At 39.5% G+C, this 12,033-nt stretch overlaps 1 protein-coding gene and 1 long non-coding RNA gene across 2 annotated transcripts; both read left to right on the top strand.

Moving 5' to 3' along the window:
• Positions 1–118: 118 nt before the first annotated feature.
• On the top strand, positions 119–3,658 carry LOC124160422 (eukaryotic translation initiation factor 3 subunit B-like). The gene is made up of 2 exons (XM_046536276.1): positions 119–199; positions 3,219–3,658. The coding sequence occupies exons 1-2, from the start codon at positions 184–186 to the stop codon at positions 3,656–3,658; spliced, it is 456 nt and encodes a 151-aa protein (XP_046392232.1). The 5' UTR covers positions 119–183.
• Positions 3,659–4,476: 818 nt separating this feature from the next.
• Positions 4,477–10,197, top strand: LOC124160596. Its single transcript, XR_006865210.1, has 4 exons — positions 4,477–4,525; positions 5,761–5,840; positions 8,124–8,397; positions 9,805–10,197. It is a non-coding gene; the product is annotated as an uncharacterized LOC124160596 (long non-coding RNA).
• The last annotated feature ends 1,836 nt before the right edge of the window (positions 10,198–12,033 follow it).

Raw genomic sequence — 12,033 nt, 5'->3', positions numbered from 1 at the left:
CGATGAAATGCCGCGAGTAAAAATGCATAGTCCTAAGCATTACCTCACAACAATGCTCTCAGGAGCCGATAGCAACGCGTTGCTAGGTATGCCTAATTTACACTGCCATCTTCGCTTCTTAGAGAAGAAAGACTTGCAGACGCTTCGATAGTGTGTGAATTTTTTAGAAACAAAAAGGAGAAAATGGGAAACGCTCTGCGTAAGTACCAGAACAACTTCTGAACATTATCATACCGTGAAATACGTCTTTATGAATGAGTATTTTTTTCATTTTTTGATAAAATACATCCTACGGAAAGAGCTGCTTGGCAACTCCCGTCTGTTCTCTTAAAAATCCTTTTACGTCGAAGGAATTTGCATTTTCATTGGTTTTCGGGACGATTTACTAAAGGAATAGATTACTAGTGCTACGTAAGAAGGTGTCATTTCATAGCGTCAATTTTCCTGACGGAATTAATTTACCGTAGTCGTGGCTTATTTCATCGATTTTATTTCCGGTAGGCCTCTAGCAAATCCGTTACATTCAATTCTTTCTTCGAAGTCAAAATACGAAGAGAGGAGGACATGAAGATGTATTTTATTATCAATCGAACATGTCCTCTAAGCGATGGATGCAAGTTAATTTTTGGGACGTTTTCATGGAATTTTTCTCCGTTCGAAGAGAGGTGTGACTAAAGAATTTCCCTGCAAACACCTTCCCAATCATTTCAAAACAAAGCCACGATACTGTACGAGACAATATAGCTTGAATAACGGATACGAATAGTTTAACATTCCGGTTTGGCCATTTAGTAGCCACTCTTTAGGGGAGCAATATAAATTTAATCATCACGGTACTTTGAAATTTATTCTATTATTTTTTAAAATAACATTATTTATTTTTTTCCTTATTCTGTCTTCATTTCATACTTGTTAAAGCAATTCTTGGAGTGTAGGTCAACGTATGTTATGCAAAAAAGTTATGGCCAATGTTTGTGTTTATGTAAAACCATCTTCAGGGCTTAACTGTATACATATTTATTGATATTGATATATTATTGATATTATGTTATTATTATATTTATTGATATATAATGTACAAAGTTAAACCCTGATGATGGTTTTAATTAATCAGAAGCGTTGGCTATAACTTTTTTGCATAACATACGATGACCTACACTCCAAGAAATATTTTAACATCAAGAACATTGTGAGGGGAATAAATTTTATATTTTAGATAATTTATTATAGCCTACATTCAGGGGCGTAGCTTGGAATTAAGACTAGGGGGGCTTTAGGCGCAACTAACACTAACGGGTGTGGAGGTATTGCATACCCATCAGTGTAAGCAGGAGTTGCAGGGGAGATGCGGGGGCCCTCCTCCAGAAAATAATTAAGAACAATGGTTCAAAATGGCGAGTTTTACGGCTTTCTGAGGGATTTTTGATTAGTCCTAGTATCATTTTGTAAGTAATACTGATCCAAATAAGTAAAATGGATTAAACTTAAATATTTCTCTGAGTTCTGGGGGGGGGGGGGATTTATCCCCCAAAACCCCCTCCCTCGCTGCGCCGCTGCCTGGAATAGCCATAAGTCTGATTCACAGGTGACGCAGGTATAAGGTACATCGCATCCCAAGGGTACAAGAGAGATTAAGTACACCAGGACTAACACGGCGATAACTTGATGGGAGTCACTCGCAATACAAAAATTGTGCGAAAAATCCACGGAGACAAAAATCATTCGCAGCTCGGCTAAGATTCAAAGCAGGATTTCCAATCGAATGCGTTGTTCATAATTGCTCGTTGTTCAATTAATGCTACCGAGGCGTCATATTTGTGGACTGAGGCGGACAAGGACTCCTTAGCAAATGAAATCACAAGAGGACCAAATTGTGCGCCTCAGCCGGAGAGGAAGGCCCCGTGCGGACGATTTGGACTGCTTGTGGCATATCGAATGCTCAGCAGTCCATACCACCATGTCCGGTAGAGTAAAAGGAAATATCCAAAAGTGGGAATAACACGTCGGTAGCTCAACCGGCTAAAGCATGCACTGGAACGGATATCGGGGGATCCTGGCTCGAAACCCGGTCAAGCGGTGAATGATGGTTTTTGTGTCTCATTGGATTTTTCGCACAATTGGTGCAATAGAGACTTGAGAACCTTACTAGATGCCCTGTTGCTGGAAGCTCTGGGCGATTCATGACTTGGAATGCTTTGCTTACTCAGATCGCAATGCCTCCAAAGCATCTAGCAACAGGGCAAACTCATGACCATACGGAGAAGTGGCGCAGCGACGGGGGGGAGGGGTTTGGGGGATAAACCCCCCCCCCCCAGAGCACACACAAATTTTTAAGTTTAATACGTTTTACTAAATTGGATTGATATTACCAATAGAATAGTGTAGGGATTAATTAAATACCCCTCAGATAGCCGTATAACACACCATTTTAAACCATTTATTATTAAATTTTGCAATTTATTAATCTCGCACCTACCGCTTATCCTGGTGGGTATACCATACCCCACACACACCGCTATTAGTTGTACTTTAACCTCCCCCAGCTTTAATTCATGGCTGCGCCCCGGATAGGGAGCGCTTGCCTCGAGGCCTCTGTACTTAAAAATTGGTTCGTTTTCGACCGAAACGTAATCAGTATTCTTAAGGTTAAAATAGACATCAGATAGCCGTGCTTAAAATGTTGTGAATAATCGTTCTCCAATCCATAATAGTGAAATTGCATACTTTTTATAGAGAGTGTGCTGAATTATTACTACAGTAAACACTTGGTACCGCAATATACATTTTCCGCTTAAAATTCAGTTTATTCACTAGAATATTAATCCCAAGTGTCTCCCGAGTTTCGCGTGCTAAAAAATACCGCTCCCACTAATCTTACGCCGTGACGTCATAATTCAGTAGGAGTCCAAGCCCAGTAATGTCGTAGCTGCAGGTTTGGAAGAGCCACGTTGCGTTTAAGGGAGAACATGGCTGAAAGAAGGAAAAATTACATGTGGTGCATTGTTCCTCTGTGCAATGACACCCCAGAAAAAAATTTCGTCTGCATTCCCACGGAGGAAATTAGAAGAAAAGCCTCGATGCATGCCGTCTGTCGGGATGAGCGTTACGGAAAAATAAGAGTATAACAAACCTTGTGCTATGTGAGCGAACTGGTAACTGGTATTGCGAGCATGAGCTAAGTATCTGTCTCTGATTTTCTTTCCTCTTTTCCGCGATAGGATGTTGCTGCCGAAGGACACAGCGGCGGGATGAGGAGGAGGGTCCGGCCGCCGAGGGCCCTTGCCCGGAGGAGACGGTGACTCCGGGGGCGGGCGTGGAAGCAGTGGACAACACCAGTGAACCACCAAAATCCACGTCCCCTGTGCCCCCGGAGGCGGGCACACCACCTTCGCCCGCCTCACCTCCTCCTCCGGGAGAAGAACAAGATGAAGATGAGGGCCCTGCCAGGGGGAGTAGTGAGGTGCAGGACCATCCAGGGCCAAACGATCGCCTCCACCGGTCAATGCTCCGAGAAATGGACATATTGAGGAGAGATATAGAGGACCTCGTAGCGGAGATTGACCGGCTGGAGGCGATAATTGAACATCTACTAACACACCTAGACCTCCAGGCCCTGGAACAGAGACCGCCGCGGGTCGGTCCTGGAGGTGACCAGTAAAAACATCACCACCCATGGCCCGCGGTGAAGTCGAAAGTCCCACCTCATGAGGTAAGTGAAGGAGGGGGTCAGGAACCCTTCCCCAAATACTTGCATAAAATTTTACTATCCAGATTGCTTTTAGGCTACGTATTTTTTCTCCCTTGTTTCAATGGTGCAGGGGCGCAGCTAGGACTTAAGGCTAGGGGGGGTTTATGGGCACAACTAATACTGGGGTTTCTGGGGGTGTGGAATACCTGCCAGGGTAAGGTATGAATGGTGGGGCGAACTCCTTCAGAAAATTTTCGATATAAATGGTTCAAAATGGTTAGTTTTACTGCTTTCGGAGGGATGTTTTATTAATATTTACACTATTCTGTAAGTAATGTTATTCCAATTAAGTAAAATGGATTAAACTTTTAAAAAATTTCCGAGGTCTGGGGGGGTTTCATCCCCCAAAACCCACACCCTCGCTGCGCCACTGCAATGGTGGATATATTTTAGATCCTTTGTGACTATAGCCCGCCACCCATTGGGTCGACACACACACTAGATAAAATGAAAACTTTTGAAAATTACCTCTTTCTAAGAAATTATTTATTTATCTTTCCTGCTAAATTTACCTACTAAAACGAATTATTACACAAAAAAAACATATTTTTAATGGCAAGAACATATTTCTGTGAACAGCTTATGAATATCCTTAATGACAAATGTAATTACAGTCAACGCACATATTATTAGTTTTTGAGTGACATTTTCCTTAATATGATAGAGTTTTAACTTTAATTAGTAAATGAGGTTTATCTTCAATTACCTATATTTACTATTTCAGGGCCATAACACCTGGGCCAACTCCCTGCTACATGGGCGGCCAACCACCCAGAGGTAAGAGAACCCTACACTCATTTCATTTTTAATTGTTGCAGCTTTTTTACAACAAAAAGTATTCATCCCTCACTCTTAGAGCACTACAAGACTGAGATATGTTCTTTCAGCTATTATAATATGGATCATACTACCCAAATTAAACAGTGTAACCTCTTTTTTTTGCCTCCTGCCCTCCCCTATTACACTTGTACTGACGAAAGGGCCTCGACCAGCATAACGAAGAGCAAAGTGGAAGGGCCTGCGACAAAAAGAGGACATTATTTCTAAATGTCCCTGCTCATTCCTCAATATCTATTTAGGCATGTATTCTGCTGTAATCGTTACTTAGAACATTTAAAACCCTAGCAAAGAGGGCAACTGCAGGCGGACGGAACTCACATAGTATTATGTGTAGGGATGATGGAATCGGATACAAAAATCCACAGATATTGCCCTTCATCAGATACATCGGATCCAAAGTCGCAGAATACATAGGATCTAGATGCAAAATATTAAATAATAGCTTCAGTGAATTCAACTCCCCACAAGGCTGGAAAGAGTTCCGAATCTCTCTTTGAATGCACCGTCGCATGCAATTCTTGTCCTACTCATGAACCGTTTTGCTTGAAAACTCTCGCAGAGGCTACGTAGGAGAATTTCAGCAGTGGAAAATAAAAAAGGCAAAATACAATTGGCACATATTGTGACTCTTCCCAAGAGATTGAACATTCATCAGGGGAATCTCAGCATCAGTAATGTAAAAACGCATCTGGATTCGAAAATTTCCGATCGGAAACATCCAGCTCCAAAAATCAAAGATTCGAAAAAAAGTCCTTGATTGGCCCATCCCTAATTATGTGGGTTCCGTTATGCTGTTTACTGTTAATGTGGGTATTAATATTCCTGCTCGAGGCAGTGCCCTGCGAGGTGCCTCCAGTATACATCATTGCTTCTTGCCTGAGAGAAGGCTTTTCCGCTTTGACTGCAATGCCCCTAAGCACGTTCCTATATATTTATCCTTAAGGTTGAACAGCCCCAGCATGCAAAAAACATTCACTCAAAGTGCCTATCAATTTCAAAGTGTACACAGTGTGTCTTATCATCATTAAAAAGGCACATTTCACATGCATTTTATGATTCTACTTGAAACAATAACCAGGAGCAATAGCATGTGTTTTAAGTAGAGCAGATGATCCCAAATTCATCTTAAGCTGGCTCATGATGAATATCATTTAAATTGATTTCTTTTTCAGCCATAACACCTGGCCACTCATCCCGCTGCGGAATTAGGGGAATGACACCTGCCCCAGGCCTGCAGCACATCATCAAATCGGTAAGAGATTTGTTCGTATTATCATTTTTTCACATGCATATATATATATATATATATATTCCATATTCCAGCATCGCAAAAACCATAAACTGGCTCAGGGACTATAATTTGGAACTCACTCCGGATTAACTTGAGCCTTTGCATCAGCACCTAACGTATTCAAGCAAAGGCATTTGAATATGTATTCAAATGACTAACTAATCCAGGACTATGCGGATGGAATCAAAGAAATACTTAGTACAGGGTATATTTTCATCACAGATGGACCCATTCAGTTTGTTAATCTCAGTCCTAACAGTTCCTTCATAAGAACGAGAACTTTTATGTTGCATGGGCATACCCAGCGGAGGGATAGGAGGGGCCTCTGATTTCCTTCATGCATTTTACCACCTTCTGATGGAAATAGCATGTAATTATCCAACCCATTGAAAGAAATGGAGTGCATATTGATTTTTTCATATTTTTTACTTCCATCGTGTGCATCATATCAAATTTCCAAAATATTATGACACCGGTGGTAAAAGTGGCATGCCATAAATGTTTCCCCTTTTGCAGGGAACTATCGCTTGCCCTCAGGGAATCTACCTCTGTCACATGCCGCAAAAGCACTGAGCACACGGCGGCAGGGAAAGAAATTCCCGAACAAAAATTGCTCAGAGAATGTACTAGAACAAATTCCACAAAGAGTAAATTAAGTTACCCATCACAAATAAAAATATTAACTTATATTAAATTAACATGATCCACTGAAATGTATCCTGCAGGCGGAATAATACATAATTGATTTTCAACTATGCATGCTGGTTTTAGCTGATGCCTACTTGACCTCTCATTTGTCCGTTTGAAAATTTGGTTGATATGGTAATCATGAATGGACCAATTAATTTGCCTAATTGGTCCATTCACCTAATGATTCTTGATGTATGATGAATTTCAATAATACATTACACATGTTATCCTTTTTCTCATTGCATGTTCAAGGCACGTAGCAAGGTATTCAGGTGATATATGATCAAAATGACCTCCTGAATCGAAATATGACATCTGTTTCCCTCCATCACCCACCATTTTCGGGGGAATTCCTTCTTTCAACTTTCGCCATTTTGCTATCATTTGGTGGAATAAAAAGGATTCTTTAGAATTTATATTTCTTATTAGGTTATTGAGAGGTACAAAGTTCTAAAACATGATCATTTATGGCAAGGAGATGGAATTAGGGGTATTAGTAAACAGTCTCCATTTTTCAGGGTCACATGGCATCATTAGTTCTATCAACATCTAGTTCTATGCATTAAATTTCAGTAAAAAACCAAGCCTTAATCTTCTGTAAAAATTTCAGTGTTGACTGTCTCGTGCTTGTAAGAAAAGATTTTTATGCCCTTTACAAAGAGATTGGCATCCATTTACATGTAACTTTGTGCTATATTGTTACAGAAGTTTGACCAAATACCAAATATTTGGTCAAACTAATGTAACAAGTGGTGCAGCAAACACTTGGAGCCCAATCCTAGAGCTCACCGCCAACTTGGCAGCCAGAGTAAAATTTATAAGCAGTTTTAAGAATTAAATGCTTAATTTCCAAGTCTTTTCACCGAAGAAACATAACAAAAAATAACAACAATGAAGCTTCAGACCATCTCCGTGGGAGTGGGTTCAAGTCCTCCCCGTCCAAACCGAAGTTCGTGGTTTCGAGTCCTGCCCGGGTAGGTTGTCCCTACCCAAGGCATGGTTGTGTGTGAAAGCCATTGGTTGATGTTATTTCCCCCGTTTGTAAAAGGCCTTAAATGAGCTGTTTTTGGGGCGATGTAAACAAATAAAATATATTAATATATCAACCTTTGTCATATTGTTTGAGAAACTTTCTATGCATAAAACCTCAGGCTCAAAAAAGTAATTCATCAAAACTTGAGGAAGTAGAACAATTTTACTACATATTTGGCAAACACTATAAAGAAATGCAGATTCAGCTGTAACAATATCTGGGAAGGAATAGAATTTGCAAATGAGAATTATATTATTCCCTTCTTTCAATTCTATCTCGTAGCAACCATTATAATTTTAGCTTACTTCTAAAGCTCTCTCTGTATCTAATTTTGTTATTTGTTACTTCTATTTTTTAATAAGCATCACAGCCAATTTCATGTCCCACAAAATCTGTTTTATAGAAGTACCTATTGTTGTAAATCATCCATTCAAAATTGATTCTCTTTGTTTTTGTACATTCTAACTGTTTTTTGCATTGAAATCAATGGTATATTATTTCTCCATTACATTTTCTCGTAGATTGGAAGACATCCGAAGGAATGATCCATTTTCTCCATTGATAATGCATTATACGCCTGTGAACCAGTTGGATGTATTCCTGCCTGAATCAATGAAGATTGCCTCTACTTGCATTGGTACATCCAACGAGAATGATTTTTGTGAATGACATTGCCGCTTTTTTCCTCTGAAGATCAAGGTGAAGATGATGAGTTGCAAGTAGTCTCCATCCCAGGCTCCAGTCTGGCGCAGAAAAAGATTGTTCATGGTGGTTTATCAACCGTTGATCTCAGTGGTATTAATACCTACTTCTCATAATTTTTATTAGAGTAGTATGTACGTGATTTCCTTCAATATTCAAGCACATCATTTTTTACTTTCATTCAGGGTTGTACTTAACGATATTGAATCGAACCATTGCCACCTCATAATATGAAATAATTCCTTCAACAACCGTTAATTTAAGAATTATCACTGCCATTTTGGCAACAATTACCTATACAAACTATTTTGCAAAATAATATACTTTATCTCTAGCACCTGAGTGACGCAAGTAAAAATTTATTTACTGTAAACAGAGATAATAGGTACTTATCACACCTTTTCACTTTTACTTTTGGTGATCATAATAATTAACGTTGCTGTTCTGCCCTGTCGCCTGTTCATTTCCTTGTAGAATATCGGACTAAACATGCATGTATTGTGTAATGAGACACATAATTTCTGGTTAACTGTGTTGAAAGAGTTGAATCCAAAATTATTTTTCTATTTAAAGATGAACATGATGTACTAGCTATAGCAAATTTACTACTTACATGGTACTGCTACTGGGACTTGATTCCCGGTAACAGGTTTCATGGAACAGGTAATTCAATGGTTCATCATTCCCTCCTGAAAAAATTTAATACATATGAGTCACGGTTTTTGGGCATTCTTCCGCGTTGTGTTGTTCAAGACAGTTTCTCCAGTCATCCTGCTGTCGTCTTCAGGTCGGAAGTAGTGACGCATAAATTTTGCCGTCTTATATAGGAACTTTAGGGATATTAGGTCGGTTCTGATTGGTTGGATCTCAGGTGGGCTCTGATTGGTCATTGATGTAGAAGACCCTTTTCCATGTGTTGGCTAATGTGTAGCCGTCTTCTCTGTTGCAGTTCTCAGGATGCTTAGTTATCTCTATAGTTTCTGGGATTAGCCTAGGATAGTAACAGCTTCCATTACGCAGGATTTAAGCTCATCGAAATCCACAGTGTGGCAGGGTGCTGACCACACGTGCTCCGAAACGGCGGAACTGCTTGCTCTCCGTGGCGCGTTCATGTTCCCTTAATACTGGTTTAGATAGATTGGTACCTCTGACCCCAAGGCGCCAGCAGGATTGCTGGAAAAACTGTTGTCCCCTATGTACAACTCAACGTGGAGGAGCGTCTGAAAGCCGAGACCGATATGGCGATATGCCATGCAAGCCTCACACATAAATGGAATATACGTGTCTAAAATGCACAAATAGAAAAGCAGGTACAGAGTGTTTCTGATAGCAATAGCCTCATACATACTTGAATGAATCGATGATCGAATGGGAAATATGTAGTTTTCAGGTCAGTAATATCAGGTTTTATCAATTTTGGTATACCATTCCTCTATCAAGTTCTTAAGGATCCTGTCACAATAATATCCTTTTTTTCATTTCTCTCTCATGTCATTTTAGATACTCAGCAGGTGTGTGAAGATTCTTATCCTCCTCACTTCTGAAGGACCACCCCCTTCCAGAATTGTTGAAGCTGTCTCCCCTCCGGTAGCAGCTGAATTTTTTTCTTCATCTTTCCTTCTCTCGGTGTGATCCGAAGAAAAGTAGCTGATTCTGTGGCCTGGCTGTAATTTTGTCATTTTTTTGTGTTCCTGAGCAAATCCAAAATCCAATTTCCTAGTACGCTTAGGCGAAAGATTGGAATCATTGCTTCGTCCTACTCATCGCGTCACAGCGGAAGAGAATTGACTTTAATGGCCAAACATTCTATCATTCATGACAAAAGGCTGTTATTTTAATGGTAATTAGTTTTCTGGTCACTAAAAAGGTTCATTCAATTTTGACGAATCATTCCTCTATTAAGTTCTGCAATAGTTCCATCCTATAACTATCATTTATTTTTTATAATGTTTTCTTTTGGATACTCTCTACATGTGTGCAGAATCATATTCTCCCCACTGCTGAAGAGATCTTGAAGACTGCCAAGAATTTTCACGATGTCTCTCTAATCCAGTAGAAGCTGTACTTTTCTTTTTATTTTTGCATCTTTCAACGAAATCTGAAGGAAATAAGTGAATCTGGTGGGCTGGACCCATTGATGGCTGTAAAGTTGGCATTTACTGATTCTCCTAATGAATCCTAAATCCCATTTGCAAGCAGCCATAGGAGAAAGATTGGAATGGTTGCTGCCTCCTACTCATCAGGTCACCGAAGAAAAGAATCAAGATGAAGTGACAACAATTTTAATTTTGAGTATTTTAGGCAGTTTTGTGGTTAACCCAACTGTCTCTAGGATTGTTGGCATCATTTCATTTGCAGATAACCCAATTCTTTCATGGGTTGTCTTCTCACAATTATAACCTTGATTTGAGAATTTTCTCACACTATTGTTTGATATGTGAGTTATGATTGAATATCCAAAAATATATCTTGTTCTCAGATAGTCTCATGTCGACTTTGTGCCCTTATTGTGAGTTCTATGTGCTAGGCATTGGATTTACTGACGAGTCTACTTAGGATTGATATGTGTTTGCTCTTGATCCTGAAGAAAATAATTACCTTGAGTACCTACATTTTTTCTTGTAAAATATGTTGTGCAGATTCCTACATTAGTTCATGAATAAGAATATTTTTCAAATTAGTCATTTGTTATTTCCCCTAATGAGAATATGATACCGGTGTATTGATGGACTCATGTGTCCATAATAAACCCCAATGATAATTTGGATGTCAAGTTCTAGTAAATACAGTAGAACCCCGTATTTGCGTTATCGGAATTTTACGTTTTCCCGCAAATTGCAAGTTTTTTTCTGGGTCCCGTCATATTTCTTATCTCTCCAATGTAAATAGAACCCTGTATTTACGCCGTTTTTTTTTTCGTTTTCCCGCTATGTGCATCACGACGTGCCGGCTAAAAAAAATTATTTGCCTACTAAAACAATAAATCGTGCATATCACCCCTTAAAAACTGTCTTTTGGCTTCCTTTCGTGCATTCGTATTTAAAAATCCAAGAGAAAGAGACGCAATGAGAACTATTTTCGGGAAGAATTTGAATGTGGCGGGACAGAACGTCACTAACGTCGGAAAGTTGAACTACGTTTTCTCGTTTTCTGTCAGCGGCGGAAAGATTCACGATATGAAAGTAGGTGTTTTGAGCAATCGAGCTATGTAATAATTATAATGCAAGAACTCCTGAAGCAATGTTGACAATAATCATGTAGCCTATAATTTAATACGAGAGTTTGAGAGGAAACCAGACGTGCTGAAACGTGATAAATGCCGGAACTATAAAACTTGACCGATAACTGGGATCATTTGCGCTGACTTCATTCAACAGTTGCGTAGCGTAGATGGGTTAATTAAATACTTAAAAAAAACTTATTTAAACTTGGATTATCCCATCCACAAAGCAGCGTATCGCAAACAACTGTAACTTTCAAAAATTATGAAGTCGCACGACAGTTTGTACTACGCACTTGATCGCCGAGGAGTGGTTCAGATACTCGTGTGTTACTAAATTAGTACGGGAAATAGAATTTATCCTGCTTGAAAATGGAAATTCGAGGTGAAAATAGGACATTTTTAATTTACGAGAAAATGAAAATTTTAGAGCTAGTTGATTCCCACACCGGAACCCGCATCGATTCAAACGCTGGCGAAGCAACGCGAATATTTGGACTGGGAATCCG

This window comes from Ischnura elegans, chromosome 6 (assembly GCF_921293095.1).
Source record: "Ischnura elegans chromosome 6, ioIscEleg1.1, whole genome shotgun sequence".
Lineage (NCBI taxonomy): Eukaryota > Metazoa > Arthropoda > Insecta > Odonata > Coenagrionidae > Ischnura > Ischnura elegans.
The sequence above is the reverse complement of the archived record's forward strand: the minus strand, read 5'-3'. Positions and strand labels throughout refer to the sequence as shown.